Raw genomic sequence first — 25,706 nt, 5'->3', positions numbered from 1 at the left:
AGATAAGTAAAGTAGATGTATAGCTCCAATCTCCCTTGCAGAGTTGTTGTTCATTCCTCTCTTGGACACCTCTGCAATGGGCCCACGTCAAGATTTTTGACATTAAGTAAAAAACAAATTTAACTAATAGTTCTAGATCTACTTAGTAGATATATACCTTATAAGACAAACATTAGTGCAGGAATATAATTATTATGAATTAAAACAATCACACTGTTTCTTTTGCTTAACACTGTGATATACAGGAGCCAATGTCAGAGGTGAATGTATGAGCTGATGGTAGAGAGTGGTATAGTTAATGAATATTCCCTGTCACATGGTGGAAATGCACATTATAGACTGTGTGTAACACTATACATGTATACATGTACATAGTATATCATCAGCAAACTTTATACTTGGAAGGGAATTAGATTATTCAAGGTGTTTCATTTGTAATGTTCAAAGGGCTTCTTATATTGTATGTATTACTGTACTTTAGTGAATTGATTTTCTTTTCAGGTATATCTCTTTGAAGAACTATTAAGTCCTCTTTTGACACCTTTGGTGCTTTGTTTTTCCTTGCGTCACAAGTCCATGGAGATAGTTGACTTTTTCCGTAACTTCACAGTGGATGTGGTGGGTGTGGGGGATGTTTGTTCATTTGCACAGCTTGATGTTCGAAAGAAAGACAATAAACCAGACAATGGGGTAGGCATCATTTGGTATATAAAGGATATGCAATATTTTGAATAATTTTATTTAACAATAATTAAAAATATTGAATTTTCTGTTTATTACATTTTACTTTGATTTTCTCTTTGCCTCTGTCTTTTTGTAACACTGTGTCATGGGCTTTGACATCATGGTTGAGTGTTTGAGACATCATAGCTCATTGACTGTTTGATTGAAAACATTGTAAACATGGTTTTCACAACATATTTGAAGAAACTTGGCAGATTTATTCTCTGTCGTGATCTCTCTATCTTATAACAGGCTAGGAAGTATTTTTTACAACACTCTTCATCAAGGGAAGGAAAATCTTGAGTGTGAATCTGATAATCTTTCACACTGTGACAAAATATCACTTTTATTCAATAAATAAATTACTCGTACAATATTCACTGTTTAAAATGTAATAAAAGTTAGAAGCCCTCACTGTTGTCAAAGAGCCTGAGCGGGACTCTGTGTACTTTAATCACGACATGACAAATATGTCTCCGAATCCGATGAAGACAAATTTTATAAAAAAAATTTGTGCAAATTTGTGCTACTCTCTAGAGAATCAGTTTATTCATGAAAAATCAGTAATTGTGTTAAAAATCGTTAGAAAGTACTAAATCTTTGCTAACTCTAGAATTTAAATGAATATCTGAAAAATATCGCATAAGCTATACTATTTATTGGAAGTACACTTTCATCAAAATATCTTTAATGAAATGATTTTTGTGTACCTTAAGTGAAATAATATATTAGACAAACCTTACTTACTTAATTAGTTACTTCCAATTGTCATTGCAAAGAACCATTATATTCACTTTCATATCATTGTTTACTTCACGTAGCAAATTTGAATGAATATGGCTACTGGGTGCCATCCAGTAGGTTACAATTTTTAGATAAAATGGCATTAACTGGAATAGCTAGGTCATATAGTAAAAATGCATGAATTCTTTAAAAAAAAAAAAACTTCTTCTCTGTTCCTGAATATTAAACAAAGTGGCTTTAATAAGCAAGGGTGCCTCTTTCAAATTTGTGAACTTCATAGCCCATCTGTCAAGGGTTGAGGTGTTAGGGCAGGGCTCTATTGATTATGTAGTGAAAAGGCATCATTTCTTTGGAAATCTCTGTTTCTGGGCATTAAGTGACCAAACTAAATGCATGGCTATGATAAAAAGTATGCTTCTTCCAAAATTATGAAATTCATGGCCCTTGGGTCATTGTTTTTGGTGTAAGGGTGGGGCTCTGTTGTTCATATAGCGAAGATGCATTATATCTTTGAAGATCTTCTCTACTCCTGGGTATTAAGTAAAAGGAAGTGCATGGTTATAATAAGCAAGGATGTCTCTTCTAAAATTGTGTCAGGAGGGTCAGGAGGGTTCTTGTGTTATGATGGGGCTCTATTAATGATAATCATAGCATTGCTATTTTTGAGTAGAAGATTTTTAAAGATTTTTTTCTTATATATTCCTCTGTAAATCTTTGATCCTCCATTGTGGACCCACCCTACCCCAGGAGGCATGATTTATACAAATTGGAATCTACACTATGTAGTGAAGGTTTCAAATTAGTATCAATTTTTTGGTCCAATAGTTCTTGAAAAGAAGAATTTTGAAAGATGCCACCATTTTTCACTAATTTTTGTTTATCTCCCCTTGAAAGAGTGTTTGACCCTTCATTTTAACAAATCTAGAGGTTTTGAAGAATATACATCTTGAGATTAAGGTGTAATAGGAACTGTTAGTAGCCAATTAGTTACAAATAATATGCCTAGATCTTAAATAATTGGAACGTGTGTTGATCTAACTACTGCTGCAATTGACTGTCTTGATGTCAGTAATTTTTTTATTTTACATAGGAGGATTCTCCCGAAACCTCAGTAGGAGCCAACATTTTTACTCCAGAGCAATGCCCATCACAGGAGGGAAAAATACAGATGTCTCTGATGCATTTCCATGTAAATTTTCTGATTCTTTCTTTGTTTTAAGTTTAATATGACTTCAAATGAAATAAAAGTTGATATTTAAATTCAAAAATGAAATAAGTAGAACATGTAGAAGGGTTGTCCCAGAAAAACACAAACTTTTTGAATTTCATAAACTATTTTACCAAAATTTATAATTTTTTGCGCATTGTCGGAAAATGATATTTTCTTTATTAGGCCAAACAAAAAAATATGTTTGTTTACTGTTACATGCTGAAATAAAATAGGGTCGGTAGGTAGGAGTTTTTATTTATTTTATTGATTTTTTTTATAAACAAATTTACATGAATTGGTTGAAATACAAAACAGTTTTACCATTGTGTGGTGCTTTTTGTTTCTAGTGCTTTCAATTTTGATTTCAAACTCTTGACCGATTAAGATGCATGTAAAAGTTAAACTGACTGGCGAGTGACTTCCGGGTTTTACGATGAAAAAAAGTCTGGGTCGGCGATTAAATATAGGGTCGGTCGGGTTACCGTAAACAAACATATTTTTTTATTACGCCTTATGACGAAATATTATGAGGCTTTAATAACATATGCATGTAAAATCAGCATTTAAAGGGTATTAAACATCAGTGGTTGGAGCACGGCAATTTTTAGACTTTTAAAAAAAGTATTGTTAGTGACGTTTTCTTTATTACCAGGCAATATGAAAATCTAATGTGACAAAATTTACCGTCATAAATACTCTATAATCTGAAGTACTCATAAATGACAAAAGTATGACATTAAATGTCAAAAGACTTTTAGTTTGATATAGTCAAAAATAGTGACGTTGGGCGACAATGCAGAGCACCAAATTATCAAGCAGTGCTGTATTGAGCAGGATATGACTCCTGTCCATACAGGAAGAGAGAATGTTAACGATGGAAATAAACAAACATATGTCTCAGGTTTATACCTAGTTAAAGAGGTTCAAGGATGGTTCGATTGGTTATTAGATGGAAGAGGCTTTTGGTAAAAAGTGAAGACAAACTGAAAAGTCAGGAGCATGACGTAACACACCCTACATGAAGACTGCCGTTTAACTATGCAAACAGTTTCAATGTAGGTTAATGATCAGGGTTGGGAAATAATCTGTAAAAAGAATTAATTCTGTGATCTTTTGGTAATGCTAATATTTGATATGGAAAATTTGGTAACTAAAAGAAAATACAGTGTCAAATTTATGCTTAAGACAAGCTTTATCAGACACATGATTCCAGAAAATCACAAACACCATGAGCTAGGTTTTGATGTCATCAGTATTGTGCTGACAGTGATTTTGTACGATTCTTTACCTGAGAGAAAAATGTTAGAGATATTTTATTGAATTTTTTAGGCATTATTCAAAAAATGTTGTTTATGATGTATGCCTATTTTTAACTTTATAGTATTAGTGAAACAAAAGATTGAAAATGTTCGCGTTTTTCTGGGACAACCCTCGTACATCTACCACATGTACCTTAAACGTCACTGGTCTGTGTGATATTTTTTTTGTCTTTTCAGTTAACAAATCCAGAATGGAAGCCTCCAAAGGAATGCAGTCTATTCATCAATGATGTTAAAGAGCAAGGTAAATGTATTTTATGTACATCATATCTAAGAACTTAGCTCTTTGGAAAATCTATAAGCAGAACTCAAGATATGATATTGTTTATGAGATTCAGCATCCTCACTATCATTTTAAGATAGTAAGGGAACGGGTGAGGGGATTAAACTCATTAAACATGTCATTTTAAATACCCGTATGTAATGTCAATCCTTGCCTACTTTCAAATGTGTATTCTAAGAATTCTTTTGACATGACCCAGTGAGTTATCCTTTGAATTCAACCAGATAATAACAGCAATACAAAACACTTTTTGTGGGAGTTTCATTATGCAAATGAGCAGAAACTGTACAATAACTACAAAATATCAATGATACAGAACAATTTATTTTTAGGGAAGATGGAAATCTGTATCCATTTCTTGAATGAGAAAGACATAAGAATCATTCAGTTAAACTGCATGATCTAGCGCTCTTATTATTACACAAAACATTAGGTAATTTAGGATAGAATTTCATGATGTATAGTTTCCATTCCAATTTGAGTCCAAAAATTTTTCATGGGAATAAGGAGGGAAAAGTTATCTTAAAATCTCAGAGCTGCAAGGCCAATGTGAATTAGTTGAGATTTGTGGCCCATGGGCCTCTTGTTTTCAATGCATCAAGTGACAGGTGAAAATTTTTAGAGTAGGTCCATTCTTCAGAATATTTAAAACCTTAGTAACCTGGTTCAGACTTGCAAGCACAGTGTATCTAGATGCCGACTAAAGTGGTCTCTTATCAGATGCTTTATTTACTGGATGCAATACAATACACAATTCTGTGCATCCGTTTTTGATTTAGATGATCAGATAGAAATTCTATGAATTTGTGAGTCTTTTAAAACATGGAAAGGTCTTCAACTTCAGACAAAAGATCCTAATAACTTGGGAGATTAAATTAGTTCATTCTTTGTATGTATACTCTTTGAGAACTTAACTAGTAGTTACACAGAGAAATTTTATTTAACAGCTCAGAGAAACACAACAAACCACAGTATATTTCATCCTATGACCCAAAACCTGGTGAACTCCTCCCAAGGGTCTCTCACAGGATATTTGTCTGGACTGCAGCCAAGTGGTACCATAGGAATGGGGGTAAGATTTTCAGTTCTATTAATCATTCAGTTTTAATGCATATTAGTTGAAGGATCAGATGAGCTTTTCCGATCAAAATTTGTCAGAGATGATATTTTTCTTGTAAAGTGATTATTTTTCAACTGACCTTAGCTAAATGAGCTTTAATAAACATTATCCTAGGTTTATTTGTCTGTCAGAACAATCAAAACAAATCAGAAAACAAAGACACTACCTACTTTTTGAATTTTGCAGGTATTCATTTTCAAATTGTTTTAGAGGCATATTTTGGACATAGTGAAGCCTAGGATCACAAAAGTCTTGTCAATTTATGCATCCTAAAGCCTCAGAGTATTTCAACCAAAAAGTAGGTCACAGTGACCTACTTTTGAAATTTTGTGACTATATTTAAATATTTCAGTTACTAATTGACTTAGAACCACCAGCTTTATCAGTTGATGCATCTTGGGTACTTGGAGTATGTTACATGTAACCAAAAAGTAGGTCACAGTCATCTACTTTTGGAATTTAAAGCAATATCAAATAATAACGTACGCAGCGAGTGGCACTAAGGGCCGCTCATCACTGCGGGCTCTTAAAGCAACGCCTGGGCGAAGAGAAAATTCGGACTTTGCACATTGATCCAAATGAAATTTTTTCTGCAGTTATCTCGAGACCCACAATGCAATGCTTGTTGTTCTCTCTGCTAACTTCGTTCTCGTGGTAACAACAACTAAATTCACCAAAAATAATCTCACCTTAATTTAATGGATATTGCATACAGATAGTTGATTAAAAGTTCTTTGTTAAAATTTTGCATTTTTCAAACTTTGTTTATGGAAATGCAGCTAACATACGATGTCATGTGACGTCACAGTCTAGACGTTCAAATGTATCATGCGTTTTGAAGAGGCAGATCTTAAAATGAAGTGAACAACTGCGCTCGCCCCAATGGTCACACCATCAACATACTGTGACCTACTTTTGGAATTTCACAGCTGTATCTTAATATTTCAGAGAATCACCAAAATTTGTCAGTTGATGCATCTAGGATCTTTGGAGTATTTTGTCCAAAACATAGGCCATGGTGACCTACTTTAGGAATTTCATGGTTATATCTAAATATTCACATACTAATTGGCTTAGAATCACCAAACTTTGTCAGTTGTTGCATCTTGGGTCCTGAGAATGTGTCAACTAATAAACTAATAAGTAGGTCACAATGACCTACTTTCGAAATTTCAGGGCTTTATCTAAATATTTCTAATAATAAGGGGTTTAGAATCATTAAACTTTTTCAGTTGACGCATCTTGGATCATTTACTTATTTCAACTAAAAATTAGGTCACTTTGATCTATTTTTGGAATTTCACAAAAAAATAAGAGGCTTAAAATCATCAAATTTTGTCAGTTGATGCACCTTAGGCCAACAAACTGTGTCAACTAAAAAGTAGGTCACAGTGGCCTACTTTTGAAATTTAATGGCTATATCTGAATATTCAAGATAAAAAAAAAAGGGGCTTAGAATCACCAAGATTTCTTCAATTCTCAGAGTGTGTTAACAAAAAAAAAGTTTTGGAATTTCAAGCTTTATCTTTAATATAAAAAAAATACTAAGAGGCTTAGAATAGAAGTGATAGCATTGTACAATTAATCAGAAGAGTGATTCTAGGCCCTTGGGCCTCTATTTTTTTCTCCACATTTCAATCGTACCAAATTTTCAGTTCTCTTTTCATGCTAATTAATGGAATAACTGTCATAAATCAGTGGCATTTGTTTTTTGTGGCTGTTAATGCTGATTGTTAGTGATTTGTGCAACCATGAAATAAGCATTAAATAAGCAAATAACAAATTAGAAGATAAAACTTTATTCTCACGCTAATGCAGTTTATGCATTTTGTTTGATCTTACACATGTATAATATCATTGAGCTTTGCTTTTTTGTTAGATAAAATATGTCATGAAAAGTTTAATATACTTGAAGTTCTATTTTGACATCATAATCAAAAGCTTTCACTCTCATTAATGCTTGTTCAACATCAGTGTATTAGTCAAATCAAAATACAGAGTACAAAATGGTTGCATTAGAATTTAATTTTAAGAGTCGGTTTATGATGGCTTTTCAATTTATAATTATATTAAAGTTTAACTCAAGTCTAAGATCCTATCCTGGGACCAGAATATTGAGAATAGCAAGGCCATGTAACTATTGAAGCATACCTTGTTGTGGGGAGTCAAGTTCTGTTAAATGACTCCTTAGGCTAGCTAAGGTCGGGACACAATATGAAGTGCTTTTTTCCTTGCATTTAGTTTAAAATTTTTAAGAGTTTCTTACCAGTTCAGAACAAAACAGTAAAAAATCCTAATATTTTTATGTTACAGTACACAAGCCTGGCATCAAGTATTGCCATACAGAGTGGTGTGTACCCACAATCCACCCAGGTTTCCATGGCACCAGGTGCAACTGGCATTCACCATAAACTTCGAGGAGCTATTTCCACAGTAGAGGGGCCTCTTGAGCAATCCATTAGTGGACCACTTGCAAACATGCAGGCTTCCTCAAGCATGATCAACAGTGGTGGTGGATTTTATTCCTTTGGTAGTTCAAAACCCAGTGTAGATGAAGGGTCATTAGAATTATTGTCACATGATATGAGTGTTAGTGCTTTGTATCTACATGACCTTCAGTCTCGCAAGCAGCGAGGCCAACCTCAGACTGGGGGGTATGAGAATTTAGAAGACATTCGTGCTAGAACTCTCTGGCAGAGACAAGAGAATAACCAGGCTGCAGGACATGCCCTGATGCCAAATATCCAGGAGAGACTAGAAGAAGAAGATAAAGAAGGGGAAATTTCACAATCTGTCACTAAATCTGTATAGTGTTATTGAGATCGCACAGTCATATCATGCTTATTGTGAATAATTTATCAGCATGTATTTGTTTATTTTTTTTTATGCAGTGAAATAAAACCTATAATCCATTGTTATAAAATTATTCCTATATCGTTTGGTTAATTGTTTCAATGAAGGGATCCATTGCAGTTTGGGGTTGTTTTTTTTTTCACGTGTAAACCTTTCACATTTTTGACAAGTCTCCAAAACCTCTGGTCCAATGTTGACACCTTTCACAAAGCTGCTTGGTGATGTAGTAAGTTTCAATTTTGTTGAAATGGATAGTCATGTCTTTTGAAAGGGGAGATAATTTAGAAATAGTGCAATTAGGTTAGGGTAATTTAGACATCTTAAGAACCACACAGCCAGATATGACTATAATGTTGAAGCATCCTTATACATTAAAATCCACTGGTGATGTAATATATATCACTTTTGTTTGAGCGTTCCATTACATTTCAGGAATGGAGAGTCGCAATTTACATTGAAAACATTCAAATGTGTACAAGCCATGGACAATAAGCCATGATGGGGTAAGTCTAACATAGACAAAAAAGAGAAAGAGAAAAATTTCAGATACAAGTACATGCATTCCTTTTTAGTGTTGATTTGGGTTTCTGTCAAACATTGACCTCTTGGGATCTGAAGATTTCACATAGCTACAAGGACATTCAAAGATTTCACATAGGTATGATTTCACAAAGGTAAAAGGGGATCCAAAGACTTCAGTTATTAGGTACATGTATAAGAGGATCCAAAAATTTTCATATTGGTATATGTTAATGAAAATCTTTAAAAATATTGAGAATTTCAGGGTCACATTGTTATAATTTTACTGGCAAAGTTATACTTGCATGTAAAATTTAGTGTGGGGAGGAAGGTTTAATGCTCTATTTTACATTTTATGATTTTTTTTTTATTTCAGGAACAACCAGCTAATGAATTGTCAAATTATTATGAAAGTGTCATTTACTGTAGATTTAATGTTACATTTGTAGCATGTTTTTTCTATGCATTTTTTTTTTTCATTAATAGACTTAAAAACTTAGTATTGTAATTGTTTTACAGTTCCAAATTTTTTGGGAGCTACTAAGATAATATGTTTACTAATATCTATATTTTGAATACTTTTGCAAAGTATCACATGTTTCAAAGTTTCAGTTTTGACTAGCTCCTCTTGTGTTACAGAATTGGGCACATATGAATTGGAGGGGGGTGGGTTGGGTTACTGTAAACCAACTAATATTTGCGTCATCTTTTATTATACCCCCGCTCCGAAGGAGAGGGGGTATACTGTTTTACCCTTATGTGTCTGTCTGTCCGTTTGTCTGTGTATCCGTGTGTCTGTCCATAACAAATTTTCATCGCAGTTTTCTCAGCAACTACTCATCACAGATGCTTGAAATTTTAGCACACTCTTTTTTTTAGGCATGCCATATGGCGGGATTCATTTTTGTTCAAATCCGCTGTCAACCTCTTTATCTGTGCGTCTGTCCATACCAAATTGCTTGAAATTTTAGCACATTTTTTGTTTAGGCATTCGAATTCACTGCTTTCCCCTAATCAAAGGTCGTATATTTAGATTCACTTTGCTTTCCCCTAATAAAAGGCAATGGACAATTTTAAGTGATTACTTCGTACACCTAACACACAAGAACCAACCACTGTGGTCTGCTGGACATATATATATATATATATATATATATATATATATATATATATGCATGCAAAAATTAGTGTTTTCAAACAAAACTCTGCTTATGAGTTTGTTAAAGTTAATGTTACATGTATCAGATTAAATAAGCAAATTCTTTCCAAATTCCATATGTGACTCTTTTCTTTTATAGTAGAAACTGGTCTAGCTGTAAACGGAAGCTATGTGCTGTGTCGAAAGAATAACTGCACTTAATTAACGCTGGGTTTTGGGTCTTTTTCCTTTGCTTCTGTTGCTTTTATATCTGAACTTTATTTCACTTTTGTATATTTACTATGGAATTCTATCAATTTGGCACCAAATTTAAATGTTAAAATAATTTTAGACTGTGATAAAATAAAATAATTCTATGTTTAATGTCCCTACTCCTTTCCAAATATAGAGATTTTACACTTACCTGTCCTTGATTAAACATTAGGTATGCATGAGAGATGGAGCTAACATTGAAAGAATGGGTCTAAAATTAGACTACATAGATAACAATGACATGCATTAAATTACGTGATCACTCATCCCCATCTCTCCCTTTATCCTGTATGGCACAAGTGCACTACTTCAAAACGAAATTAACAATATGAGCACGTACATATAAGTAAAGAATATTTTGAATCGATGCCCGACAATTCAACGTGTTCGAGAAGTGTGTCCAAGTTAGCACAAAACGTGCTATCTTACACATCACGTGACGGAATTTAGTATTCACAGAGTTACGTGAGTTAAGAAATCACGTGGTGAATTATAATATTCAACATGCCACAGCCCTTGGTTACAACAGAGCGAATGTAAGAAGAAGCAGGTTTTTTTCTCTTTTAAATCATGAGCGCATCTCCCTTTGACACAACATTATTAATGCAAATATACAGCTACTGTTAAACGGAGAACACTAGACAAACATGCGCTCACTATGCACAAAGTCAGTGAAAAAGTGGGCGTCCTCATTATCGTACGGAGATTCAAGATATATATTGTGATGACCCCCACTTTTGAAAACAGCTTCGTACTTCGTGAATACATACTTTAATTTAATGTAATAACGTAAAGTTGTAGATTACATGTTGACCATTCCTGCAATTAAAAGAAAAATGCTTGTTTAGAAAGTTTATTTTGTCGCAATTTTTGCATACCCTTAAGTGCAGTGATCCTTTTACCAGACGATCATTTGCAGAGTTGTTTAGAGGACGACCATTTGATTCGATACTGAAAGATATAATCTGTCCTCACTGGCAAAAAAAATAAAACTTTGTCCTTGATTAGAATAACTACCACCCCCACCCCCTCCCCCAATGAAATAGAGTTTTGGAGCTTGAGCGTTTTTCCTTCTTTTATTTACTTTTTTTTTTTAAAACATTATTCAGTGAAAAAGAAAATAAATAATCTGTCCTTTATTATCTTGAAAATAAATAATCTTTTCTTTACGATATGAAAATAAATAATCTGACTCAAAAAAATTTTGCCAGCCCCCCCCCCCCCCCAATCCCATGCAGAATCAAATGGTCGCCCCCTAAATATTATTCCGTGTTTATTCCGACGGATTTTTGTTTTGAAATACGAATTACGGTTGGCCTCCAAAAATAATTTTGCTTCTGGGTTATGCCCTGAATTTTCATTCTTTGTAGACGGTGGCTATTTATAGCCACAGGCTATTGCTGCTGGTCTGGGCGATGAATAAACAACAGTGTAAAATCACGGGGACCCTAGCGGCGATTTTTGCAGAGACAAAATAATGAAAGTGGGGTCGTTTCGATGTTCGAAAATAAAATGTACATGGTTCTCAAGTTATTTCAATGACATTTTGTTGATGGGCGCAAAGTTTACTTCCTGATATTTGCCGTTATAATATTTCTCGCCTCATGAATATTCATTAAATTACGCCGACTTAATGTTAATTCGTACAAAAACTGATTCGTATATAAGGAGTCAATTCGTATGCAAACAACAGAAGTCAAAAGGCATAAAGTTTGCTGAACATGAAACAAATGCAAAAAGTCAGCTCGTACACACGGCCTTTTTTACGTTGTGTAAATGTAAAATTTCAATAAAATTTATTAAAAGTAAAAAAAAATCGGGGGGAAAATATTAATGGATAATGGTTTCACATTACACTTTACCATCTTAGGAAATAAAATAATTATTGTTAAACCAACACACTCTCGGCGGTTTCTTTGCTGTTTTATGTGTGACAAACGCTTATTACGAGATCTTCCTAATTTGGTATTCCCTAATTACGAGATACTCCATGCTTGGAAAGCGTCGATCCCCAAATTTCTCCATTTCCGAAAATTCAGTTAACATGATTTGAGGACTGCGTATTCCTTGTTGCAGAACTGCATGAAATTTATTAACGCACAAAATTAAACTAAAATTGTCTTCTTTATTCGAACATATTTTAAAAAAGAATTGAACTAAAGGAATCAGTCTACATAAAAAATTCAGCATGTTTTATTTCATAAATTTGACGATCAACATTTCGATTGACCAACGTGCGAAGTTATATAGGGTCCTCGAAGTAAAAATCTCCACTAATTAGATAGGGGTCACGTGGTACTGAAACGTCATAGGTATCAATGGTCAATAGAACTCGTAAAGCTTATCGTAAGAAAAAATATATTGAATAGATTTTACGCTAAATAAATAGAATGCACAGTATGGCCGGCTGAAATTTTGACATCGACTATATTCCTTTGGTTATGGACGGTCAATCTTTTAGGTATGAACGTCTAGCAGAGAGAAATAACCAGAAAATATGCCGACAGTTGGAGAGAGGTCACCGAAGACGAAGCCGTTGACAACTCGGGACTTCAACTAAATAGAACGAATTACTAAAGTTTAACTTCGTAAACATTTATAAATATGGGAATTTTTAATTCCCCTTCATTATTAATTTAATTAATTATAATTAAATAAATGCTGTATATCTTCTATCTGTTCTAGAAGTGGATATCATGTACTAGAAATGACTCTTCTTCAATGGCGCCGTACGCCATTACGAAGTTCACAACATTCCTACTAGATTCTGTGCGACCTATATAAAATGCGTGTTTGTCATTTATATTTTTTATCTTTCCTTAAAATATTTCATAGGACAGAAAAAAAAAAAATCGTGATCGATCGGGCATAAACGATTGTTCTGAATGGAGATTAACGCCATCGTATTTGCAGAGAAAGGCCCCCCTTTCATCTCTCGACCAAGTCCAGGAAATGTGGAGAAAAAATTCTTCCTAAAACCTTTCTTGTGCACATTTGTGCACCATAAAGCGATAAATTATACATTACAAGCTGTCAATTATTCAATTATCACTTAATTATATTCTAACATGTTTAATAGACACAGCAAATTAGCCCTTTTGTATACACAATAAGTACTTCGCTTGACCATGATTGACACCTATGACGTCAGAGCAATGGCGCGTAACATCGGCGATCAAAATATGCATATTGAGAAATTCAAACTTTGAATCGCTGAAACATCAAAAATATAAATTTTCTAGCAAAGATTTTTAAATATATGATTTAAATAGCATATAAACTTTGTCATATCAAAAACTTTTGAGACGTGATAAAAACCCTTTAAACTATGTCTTAGGAAAACATTTACAGGTAATATACAGGTAACATCCTGTGTATATAGGTAGGTATACACAAGCCAGCTTGGTTCCCTCGGGGCTTCACAGCCGTTTCAATTAAGCTCCACCCCACACCAAACTTGCCTGAGGAAAACCGACCGGTTGAAAACCTCGGCCTTTAAATGTTTTATTTGAGACGTTTTTTGGAATTTTTATACAATAATACTTATACAGTTTATTGAAATTTTACGTGTCTTTTGATTATTTGAATTTCTAGTATCTGTTGACGATACTATATTAGAAAAAGCTATATTTTCGAAATGGAAATAAAAATCACGTCCTCTTAAAGTTTACATAAAAGAGAGTTTTTGAAGGCAGATACGATGCCATTTTGCAAAGTTTATTACGGTTCTATCTAAAAACAAAAGTCATTGCCTAATTATCTCGGACACAAAAACTACTGAAAGGATGCTAATTTATCAAAGCTATAATTATAAGACTGTGACGAACAAAAGTTACCCATATATTTCATTTGTATTTGAAAACTCTATCGTGCCTCGAATAAAATTTACCCTTTAAAAATTGTAAGAAAAAAGCTACACAAATACATGTACATGAAATATTACGATTTTCTTGCGAATTCAGTTGACTTAATATAGGGCAGTCTTCTAGATTTGTTTTCAAAACTTCGTATTACGCAATGACAAGCGGGGTCAGTGCATATTAAGATGTTAAGAGAAATAGAGGGTGAAAGATATTTTGTTATTCTGTTCTTCTTCTTTTTTTTCTTTTCAGTATATATATATCAAACAAAAAGGTAAAACTACTGTACAATTCTCGAAGTCTTTCAACCTTATAGAAATAAGTAAATTACTGGAAATTGGCAAAAATGGGGATCCAAAGATAAAGTCTATTTCATTATCTTTCAGCATATGATTTATGTCGCACAATCTACAGTACAACGCCAAAAGTGATTCATCATTTCCCTTTTTACCATGATATATTTTAAGAAAAGTTAGTTTTTGTTTAAAAAAAAAATGTTGTGAGTTCAATTTTATTCCAGATTAGCAAAATTTGATAATTAACCACTGAGTATAAGATTTTAAATTATAAAATCACAATTTCTAACTTCAAAACACCACGATTTCATGACACTTTTTGTTGTAAAATTTAACTTTTTTCATTTGATACTTGATATCGCCAGAAAAAAGATCCCTCACTGCACAATGGCCCTCAGCGCTGAGTATAGATATAAAATTTGCAGCCCACCAATGGCAATGGTGGCGTCTCATTATGAGTGAAAAATTCCCGAGAGGGACGTTTTAATTAAAACAAACAACAATCAAACAAAATCGTTCATGCCACCGTCTATCAGTACTCACAGTACTTTGATTTTATGTAGTAGTAGTATCTTTATTGGCGTATACATTGCATGTATTGCAACCGTATAATTGTCGTATCATTTGAAAAATTGGAAATTATCACTTAAAAATCTGAATCACACCGATTAATTGTCATATTTATGCATGCGCGGATCTAGAAGAACGCAAAGGGGGGGGGGGGTGGTCCGGACCCCCACCCCCACCCCCTGGAATTTGTAGAGTTATTAAAAAGTATATATTGAAGCAAATAAAAAATGACTTTGGACACCCCCCCCCCCTTAGAACAGAAAAAAACGTGGACCCAACCACTACCGCCACGAAACATGGCCGTATGAACCGGGGGGCACGGGGGGCCGTGCCCCCCCCCCCTGCCAATAATTTTGCCGATATATAGGGTGAATTCACCATACATCGGACACCCTCGCACTTCAACAAGTTCTAGCGATATCGCTACCGACCGAATATTATCAAAATGGAACTTAATATGTAGTATGTGGTTAAAATATAAATTTTTGACACAACCGCGCCCTATTTATTGAGAAAATATCATTAAAAACCGATTTTTTCGGAATAAGTAAGAATTCACCATGGATCGGACAATATTCACCATGCATCGGACATACGATATTTAAACCAGAAAAATATCATACCTTGATCTCCGTGCTTTAAAATGAGTGATATCGAAACATTTTTATCTTTTATTTAAAAATTAAACTTCTAATTAAATTTGAATGACTTTTTCGATCCACAAATGTGAAGAGATTTTAGTTGCATCACATCGCCTTAGAAAGGCTTTACAGTACTAGTAATATGGCAACTCGCGCCTTTGTCTCGTGGGTTATCATCATCTAGTTTAAAGAAATAAATTGAGTCCACTTCTAGTCGTCATATATCGATAATTTGTATTTTCACTGAATATTTAGAGTTTCTATTTCTTATTTCCGTAAAAAACAGCTGTCATTTGGGTTTTATATGAAAATGGAAGTGATTACCCATGCATCGGAAAGTGTCCGATGCATGGTTAATTTGTGTCCGATGTACGGTGAAATAAATATACTTGAAAAAAAACAACTGTAAAATATATTATTCAAACATTGAAGTAAAAGTTTTGAAAAATTTCTCTAAAATAATCAATTATTGATAAATTTTACCTAGGTCCGACCCGTTCCGTTGACGTCTATTTAAAAGAACGACAACTCTAAAAATTGCAAAATCGTAAAATTCTGGTTACTCCCCTTTGATGATGCAAAATATGACGTAACTTCAAGGCCATTCTTGTGGTATTTTTATCACAACATGAAAATAAAAATCGGCATCATTAAAAAGTGTAAATCTTCCCCTTTAAGACAGAAACAAGTAAAAACACGAGGAGACTCGGGTTCAATGAAAGTTTATTGCTTCAAGTTGTCCGAAGCAAGGTATGTGTCCGATGCATGGTTAACTCACCCTAGATTACTATAGAAAACAGAGCTACTACATGCTTGTGCCCCCTCAATAAAAACGTCCGATGACCTTTTTTTTTTTTTTTTTTTTGCTTGTTTTTGGTTGATAGTGCCCCCTCAACTAAAAATGTATGGCTGTGCCCCCCCAAACTGAAATTGCTTCCTACGGGCCTGCCGAAATAGATAATCTTTACGTTTGGGGATGAATTTTTTTCCGAGTTCGATATGTTTGGGATGGGAAAGGAATGTATGGAGCTGTAGTGGTTTTTTTTTTTATTAAAGTATTATTGGTAAATTATAATTATAGTATTACACACACACACACAGGCACGCACACTTTGTACATAGTTCTTGGATCCGCCGCTGGTTTCATCTGTATCATCATTACGGGGAAACTTGCTCAGTGACTGACTGGTCATGCTGATTGGTCTTTATGGTTCTCGTGTGCATGTACTCCGACACGCAAACGCACACACACACACACACACACACACACACAAACACCGATTTAAAACTTTCTGGCACTCTGTTGACTTTACGAATTCCCAAAAGCACCCCCACTTATGTGTTTCTTTGGAAGCGGTGTGTTTTCTGTGTTTTTAATTGTCGGTTTTCCAAAAATCTCAAGTTTCGCTTTCGTTTTTTGAGTTAGACGTAAAGGAAAACTTCTAAAGGTAAGCAAATATTACATATAAATTAACAATTTTCAAATATTCAACATAAGTGCATGATTAACTTTCTTTTAAAAAAATTAATATGATGAAAATGACATTTTCGCAGAAGATGGCATACATAATTATGTACGGACGCTTGGACGCACTTTTCGAAAACTGTCAACATGCAGCTGACGTTTTCATTCGGCTGACGTTTTCCGTAGAACTAAGTATTGAACTATTGTGAAATGTATATTGAAAAAAAAAATAGAACTATGTTTACATAAAACAATAACATGTTCCTGTCTCTTGAGGATTTGTAAGGAGTATATCTATTAATTCATGCGCGGATATAGAGGGGTGGGGGGTCCAGAGGAGGGTTCACGTTTGGGAAATGATTTTACCTTTTTTTGTGCGTGTCAATTTTTGGGGGTTTAATATGTTACGGAAGGGAATTTATTTATATTTTTTTTATTTTTATTTTATTTTATTATTATTTTTTTTTTTTTGGCTTGTGAAGAAATTTCCAGGTTTGAAATTTATTTGACTAGGGTGGAACACCCCCCCCCCCCCCCCCTCGGAAAAATTCCTGGATCTGCATCTGTAATTGTCCGTCAAAATAATGGCACAGGCATGACAAGGAACGTTTTGAAAATTCCATGAAAAAATTACATGTCCTACTTTCACTATTTTTGATTTCTTGAATTGATTTTTCTGCAACACCATTTCTGTCCTTGACAACCATGCAAAATGAAGATAAGTGCCTGTGTATAAAATTAATTATATAAATCTCCAACATTATGAATAGGTACTTGTATAGAAAAAAATTACATAATTGCACATATTCTTACATTTTAGTATTTTTACACATCAATGCATGGTCAATTGAAGGTGGATCCATATGGTATGCCAGTGTGCCAGATATGCATCCTCCCCTTTGATTTTGTTGTGCTCCTGTCAATTAAAATTTAGTTTACTCAATTAGTGTACATGCAAAGTTACATGTACATAATTTAAAGTGAAGGCCCCTGTGAGGGTACATTTGTTTAGTGCATATTGTTGTTGGTGAAAATAAACACCAGGCCTACTCTCACTGCACTTATTGTTGTTTATTGGCACATACATGTATGTATTGTTGACAGCTCCAAATTGATACAGTCATGTACATATTGTTGCCAGTGACAATAAGTGCTGTGCCTATCCTCACATGCATATTGTTCCCCCCTTTAGGGCCTCCAGTAATTTGGATGATTGTGATGATGATATTCAGATAATATAAAAGATCATATCTACAGTTTTCATGAAAAATTGTCCCATTCACTCAAAGATAAATCAATGTTTTTCTGCAATGTCATTTTAAACTTCAATGAAGCAGCTTATGAAATTCTATATTTCATATATACAGTTGCAATTGACACTGTAAAAGGATGAAGATAGAAACAGCATGATGGAAAAAACAAAAAAATTCTTTCTGAGTCACTCTCTTCATGACCCTAGTAAATTATTCTTCAAAACATATATAAACTAGTTATAATTGTAACGGGAACCGTTACAGATGTTCCCATAATGCTCCCCAACTCCCTTTTGGTGTCTTATTTCCTGTAAGTCTCATTAAATAAGGCAATCAAGTATATTGGTCGTTTTACGCAATACACGCGCACGCAGTGCATGCATGTTCATGATGACCATCTTGTCATCTTGTCTACACTATTAATATATTTTATAAAACTGAGTATCAAAGAATTTCATCAAAAAGTTTAAAAGTTACGGCTATATCAAGTATATTGGTCATTTAACACATTGCGCGCGCATGTGCATGCATGTTCTTGCATTCAATTTTGATAATAAGATAATGTAGGAATCCATTATACCTATTTATATTCTAAATTTCATCCTGTTTTGTTGAGAACCAAGAAAGTTACAGCCATTTTAAGTTTAAGCCAATCAGATTGCAGCACACGTGCATGCACGTGCTTTCATGATAATTCTTACATATCATATTGGAGAACCTTCTAATGTATGACTATGTTTTAAATTTCAAAGTATTTTGTCAAAAAACAAGAAAGATATTAGGACTTTTGTTTCAGCCAATCAGAGCGAAGCGCACGTGCATGCGCGTGAGTTCATGCTGATTTGACCATGTAATCTAGTCTACTCTACTAATATATCTTTATGTTATGAGTTTCAACGCATTTCATCAAAAAATGTAAATGTTACGGCTATATGAAGTATGTCAGTCATTTCACTCATTGCATGCACGTGCACGCAAAATGACCTTCGACGAGCACATCTACACAACATGCCTATTAACCCTAAAAAGGTTTTAACTCAATTGGATGAGCAGTTTCCGAGAACACTCGCGGAACAAAAAGTACCGGAGAAGAAATAAGAATAAAAAAGAATAATAATAAAAACTAGAGCAAAGCTCGTTGCAAAGCAACGAGTGGGTCTTCCTTCTTAGCTTGTAAGTTGACGTCGTAATAAAAGGATAAATATTTGTTTAATTTCCACCTAAAGGTTACATGTTTCTGTTTAGATTGTCAACTTTGCTAACATTCTCTTTCTTCTTTGACCCAAATATCAAAAGACCTCATCTCCGGAACTCTGAATCTGGAGTGAGCATGAGGATATATAATTCAACTGTACTCTCTCCAACAGTACTCCTGAAATTGTATCCAAAACACTAATACTCCCAGACCCTCAGTTCTTGAACTTTGACTTTTGATTTTTAATTTCTAGACTTTTCTATTCATCTAACATCTTTGATGCAATCATGTTAGTAACACGTGTCATACTACAGAATCATCAGTGTTTTGCTACATCACTGTCATAATAATTGCTTGACAAAACATTTACACAGCATAACTACATAGTAAGTAATCCAAATGTGTTACTGATTGAGGATATCCATTCTTTGACAATCAGTAAGTAGAAAAATACTCTTACAAGAAATGCACAGGGATGATTTCAGTAAGACACGGTGTCACTTGTGGAAAATTTTAACATAACATCTTTTTTAGCCTTTAACTTAAAAGTTAAACTTCATTATCTCAAAAACTGATATCTAAATACATGTACCATTTATATGGTGAATTGAGTTGGTACTCCCAACCCCTTATTCTTTAAGTTTTTTACCCTGCATGGTTATCTGGACTCATTGGATGTCTTGATGATCTTGGTCCAGTTGAAATTGAGAAAAAAGGGTTTTACTGTACTTCTTGGGTTCATTTATTCAAATGTTTTACAAGGGGGGAAAAAGACACATATATTTAAATTTTCGTAACATGTTAAAATAATCTTTTACATGTACATGTATATTACACATATATTCAAGTAAATTTTTTTAATAAGAATTCATTAAAAATATTTGAATCCATTGAAGTTGATTGCAGTAGATATAATGTGAATTATGAGCCTAAGACACAACAAGCAAATTTAAAGAATAGTGGTCTCATTCTGTCATTTGTCAACTGAAAAAGTTTGATGATAATAGGCCTGAAGCTGTTCAAAATATGCCTCTAAATCATTTTGAAAAAGAATGGCTGCAAAATTTAAAAAGTAGGTAACCATAAACTACTTTTGAGTCAACATGATAGGGGTCCTTAGATGCATCAACTGACAAGATTTGATGATCCTAGTCCTTATAGTAAGCAAAATATCAACATTTTAATAAATGTAATTTTTGGTCAATTTTGAAGTGACCTTGAGACCAAGCCCTTTGTCCCAGAGTGATTCCCTGTGCAAATTTTAATCTACAATATATTCTCATCCTTTTGTGAAAGTTTGGTGATAATCTGCCCAGTGGTTCTTGAGAAGACAATTTTTTAGCAACCAGTACTTTTGGTTTTATTTACCTAATTATCTCCCCTTGTTTAAGGGTCACAACCCTAAGTTTACTATAAACGGGAGCCCTTGGGCCATGGATACACTGTGACAAATTTGACAATAATTGGCCAAGGGGTTCTTGAGTTATGGCCCATATTCTAACAAGAGGCCCATGGGCCACAATGCTCACCTGAGTTACTTTGGCCTGCTGTTCTTCACCAGACCCGCCCTCCCTTGTAATATTTATTGCAGCCCCACCCTACCCCCGGGGGCCATGATTTGAAAAATTAGAATCTACACTACCCCAGGATGATTCCACACATGTTTCAGTTTTTCTGGCCCAGTGGTTCTTGAGAAGAAGATTTTTAAAGATTTTGCCTATATATTTCAATGTAAAACTTTGATTCCCTATTGTGGCCCCGCCCTACCCCTGGGGGCCATGATTTGAAGAATTTAGAATCTACACTACCTCAGGATGCTTCCACATAACTTTCAGCTTTTCTGGCCCTGTGGTTCTTGAGAAGATTTTTTAATGACCCCACCCTATTTTTGTCTTCTCTTGATTATCTCCCCTTGTAAAGGGGGTTGGTCCTTCATTTTAACAAACTCCCCTTCACCCAAGGATGCTGTGTACCAGCTTTGGTTAAATTTGGCTCAGTGGTTCTTGAGAAGAAGACAAAAATATGAAAAGTTTAGAGACAGACAGACAGACAGACGGACAGATGACGGACAACTGGTGATCAGAAAAGCTCACTTAAGCTTTCAGCTCAGGTGAGCTAAAAAGTTTACGTACACCACACAAATGGCCATAGCATTAGCTCTTTAAGCCTTTGGCTCACAAGAGCTAAAAAGATAAAAAGAATTATGTATCTTAGAGTTGTCTATTTGTAATCAAAGCTATATTGAAATCAGACCAATTTCTTGAAATAAAAAATTGCACTGTTGTAGTGCAAAAAAATTAATGATATTTTACATGTCGCTACAATATTCAAAGAGGGTGTGTTGCAAAATTTTGAATTAAATTAGAGGGGTTATGACTGTTTCATCGCTAATTATAGATGATCAATGCGAAAACACAAAGTTGAGAATTGCAATGCCATTGAAAGTCTTGGAGAGCACCGAGCTATTAAAAAATTATTTCTTCAGACAGGTCATTTTTCAATGTGCACAGTAAATTTTCCTTAAATCAATGTGTCTGCAAACTTTTCTAACAATCCTCGTTCATGTACATGCCCTTAGCACTGAAGTCATTTGAAATATGCATATGTGTTAACATTTGTTATTGTGTATGCCAAAATAGCAGTTCTCTCTAAATGTTTTTGTAAAAATACATATATTACAAGTTCTTAATGTATTAAGGCCTGATGTGTCCATAATCCTAGATGGAAGGACTTTTATCCTTGTGTGACTGTTTAAATTTCACTATGCTGCTTATTCTTCGTCATCTCCAAACAGATGCTCTTCTGGCAAATATGGTCATGCTTGGTATCAAATTTCAGTTATCAGATGGCAGTCACACCTATCCAAAAGAAATTGAAATTTCTCATTTAAAATAAAAAAAAAAAACTGTACAACTTATAAATGATAAATAGCGATGTTAATTTTACTCGGACAGCTAAGTCACACAGTCAGAGGCTTTTGTCAAATGAAAGTCGAGTACTCGTTGAAATTTAAATCAATTTTTCATGTCATTTTCCTTTTTGTCTTTAAGAGACTGCTAGCCTGTACAATATTTAAACTACATTATAACCATTATACAACAAATTATTGAATCATTAACATTTTCGTAGTAATAAATATATGTATCAAATGTATTTGATTTCAAATATAATATTTACTGCCAGTGTTTTTTTTTCAGTACTTTGGGACTGGGGGCTGGGGCCCTCAGAATTGGGAATTTCAGCATCAAGTAGGCTAAATTGGGAATCTCCCAGAAAGCCCAATCACTTAAAAAGCATTTTCAAAAAGCTTTTTTTTGTCTTTGTATTACTTTAACAAACAATTGTTATAACTAATCAAGACTATTCTTGGTATGGATTATCTAATTACTTGCATCAAGAACAATAGTGGTATGAATTATCTAATAATGAAGAAATCCAACTTGGCTGAGGTGGCAGAGGATAGTTTTTTTTAATGCCAAACATGTGCCGAGGGGGTACACATATACGTGATCCATAAAAACATGTACATGGGGACGGTTTTCCAGGGGCTAATTAATTATGCCCATGGCTCACAAATTATGTCAACAAATTACATGTAATCTGCCTAGTAGAGTGCACATGTACCAAAAATACACCTGGGGTCTCCCCAAATTTTGGCTTGTTTTTCCAAGATTTGGGCCTCAGTCGCACCCATACAACGCATCCCCAGGCCCGAGCGAGCAGGATAAAACACCCAGTAGTCTGTAAATCAATGCATGCCCTAATGAAAATTCACCAGTTGATATGGGGCCATTCATCTTCCCTCTGAGATACACACCTTCTTCTAAGGCCTACTGCTTTTCAGCTGAATTTTCTCTGCAACTGACCACGTGTCTTAGGTTCGCATTGACAACTCTGTATATGATAAGCGTCATAGTGACACCTACAAGTTGCACATCATTTTTTTCAGCAAGCACTTTGCTACACTGCAAATGTGTCCCATAATTATTCTAATCATTTTTCTACATAAAATATCACATCAAACAGGGGATATCTCAATTTTTTAAGAAATTTGACCGGGTCTTTAGTACGAAACTATCCCCTGCCACCTTTAACTTTCAAAGTTTGCTTTTTAATTAAAATAACTTTCCATATTTAGAAAGTGCAATCAATTCTGAGTAAAAATATACTAAATATGTCTTATTTCAATGAAAAATAAAAAAGTTAGAGGCAAATAAGTGACCCCACCAATTGTCTGTCAACCACCTTAACCCCATATTCTTTGTGTTACTTCAAAAATGACCAACTCCTACAATCCAAAAGAATCTATTTCTTATCAAAACAGTGTTTAATGGTAACTTTGATCAATTTCAAATGCAGCTACATATAAAAAATTCAATAAGAATTGCATGCCTTCATGAAATGTACTCACATGAAACACATACTCTCCTATTTTTGATGTTTTGAGAAATCCCATTTTACCTCTTAATTGCTTGAATTTATACATCTATAGCTTGTTTGCAAAAAGAAAACCTAATCTATTTTTCAGGATATTTATTGTAATATACAAAAACCCCTCTTGCATCAAAGGTTCAAGAAGAAGTGTCCTGAAAATTGCAGTTATCTACCCTACCCCTCCAACCATTACCTGATTCTATAGAAAATATACTGTGGAAATCTGATTTTACTGACTGTCCTTTTTCTGAGTATATTTCCATTCAATTTCAATGTACCTGAGTGATCAAATACATGCATTTGATTCCCCTGAATAATTAAAGTGATCATCCTGTCCTTACTTGGCATTTGTGAGTAAATTTCAGGTGTTTAGTAGAATCCAATAATTACATGAAAATGTACATATTTCTGATATTTTGTTCATTAAATATGCAAAAAGACCATCTGTTTTGTTATAATTTAAAGAAAAATATATAATCTATATGAAAATAATGAAAAGTTTAAGTTCTATCACATTATAGAAGACAAATGAGGGGGAAAATGAAGGGGAGGGGGGTATTTTTTTTATGTAATTATCAATAGTAAGATGGGTCTAATTTGAAAAAAAAAAAATTAAAGCACAGCAATTTTTTGAATTAATGTGGTTCTGTGAACTGATATATTTGCATACTGACTCATTCTTTTCTCAAAATAATGATATTTAGTGAAAATACATGTAAAAAAGAGTAAGTTTATAATTTGTAATTTCAGTGATATCGCAATAACTGAGCCCCTTTAATTTTAATTAATACTAAGTGATTGCATCAAAATTTGATAAAATATATGTGACAGTGCCCAAACTATTATTTTCAAACAAATAAATTTTTCTCAGACAAAAATTGCCTTACTCTGTTAAGATTTGTTATGCTGATGCTTCAAACTCTTTGAAAATGTGTACTGGGAAAGGTTTACCCCCCTTGTGTTTAGGTCTCTCTACCTAAATGAATGAGAGTCAAATAAAAGAAATATGGTGAGTTTTGAAAATGGCATACATCAATAAACTTATTTAGAGAAGAATTAGACTAAATTACATATTTCTGAAAATTGGTGTTTTCAGAGTTTTTTTAAATGCCAAACATGTGCCGAGGGGGTACACATATACATGCGATCCATAAAAACATGTACATGGGGACAGTTTTCCAGGGGCTAATTAATTACACTTCATATGCCCATGGCTCACAAATTATGTCAACAAATTACATGTAATTTGCCTAGTAGAGTGCACATGTACCAAAAATACACCTGGGGTCTCCCCAAATTTTGGCTTGTTTTTCCAAGATTTGGGCCTCAGTCGTACCCATACAACCCACCCCCAGGCCCGAGCGAGCAGGATAAAACACCCAGTAGTCTGTAAATCAATGCATGCCCTAATGAAAATTCACCAATTTATATGGGTCATTCACCTTCCCTCTGAGATACACACCTTCTAAGGCCTACTGCTTTTCAGTGAATTTCCTCTGCAACTGACCATGTGTCTAAGGTTCGCATTTACAACTCTGTATATAAGCGTCATAGTGACACCTACATGTTGCACATCATTTATTTCAGCAAGCACTCTGCTACACTGCAAATGTGTCCCATAATTATTCTAATCATTTTTCTACATAAAATATCACATCAAACAGGGGATATCTCAATTCTTTAAGAAATTTGACCGGGTCTTTAGTACGAAACTATCCCCTGCCACCTGTACAAGAAAACCTGCTTGAAAAACATGCAATAAACAAACTAAATTTGATCACATATTTTGTAAGTTTTTCTTTGGGAAAAC

At 34.1% G+C, this 25,706-nt stretch overlaps 2 protein-coding genes across 2 annotated transcripts in view; both read left to right on the top strand.

Annotated features, from left to right (window-relative positions):
• The window catches only part of LOC133188472 (autophagy-related protein 9A-like), a 58,963-nt gene extending 50,652 nt beyond the window's left edge, over positions 1-8,311 (top strand). Inside the window, exons 17-21 of the mRNA XM_061323916.1 lie at positions 502-690; positions 2,558-2,656; positions 4,174-4,240; positions 5,227-5,351; positions 7,713-8,311. Of these exons, the coding sequence (XP_061179900.1) occupies positions 502-690; positions 2,558-2,656; positions 4,174-4,240; positions 5,227-5,351; positions 7,713-8,210 (978 nt within the window). The 3' untranslated portion in view covers positions 8,211-8,311. The remainder of the gene's footprint in view (positions 1-501; positions 691-2,557; positions 2,657-4,173; positions 4,241-5,226; positions 5,352-7,712) is intronic.
• An 8,516-nt stretch (positions 8,312-16,827) lies between these two features.
• The window catches only part of LOC133188477 (uncharacterized), a 101,595-nt gene continuing 92,716 nt past the window's right edge, over positions 16,828-25,706 (top strand). The window contains exon 1 of the mRNA XM_061323930.1: positions 16,828-16,997. The gene's annotated coding sequence lies outside the window, so the exon portion shown is untranslated. The remainder of the gene's footprint in view (positions 16,998-25,706) is intronic.

This window comes from Saccostrea echinata, unplaced genomic scaffold (assembly GCF_033153115.1).
Source record: "Saccostrea echinata isolate AGI-Se365-2 ecotype Australia unplaced genomic scaffold, CSIRO_AGI_Sech_v1 ptg000016l, whole genome shotgun sequence".
Lineage (NCBI taxonomy): Eukaryota > Metazoa > Mollusca > Bivalvia > Ostreida > Ostreidae > Saccostrea > Saccostrea echinata.
This window is presented reverse-complemented; position numbering and strand designations above follow the sequence as displayed.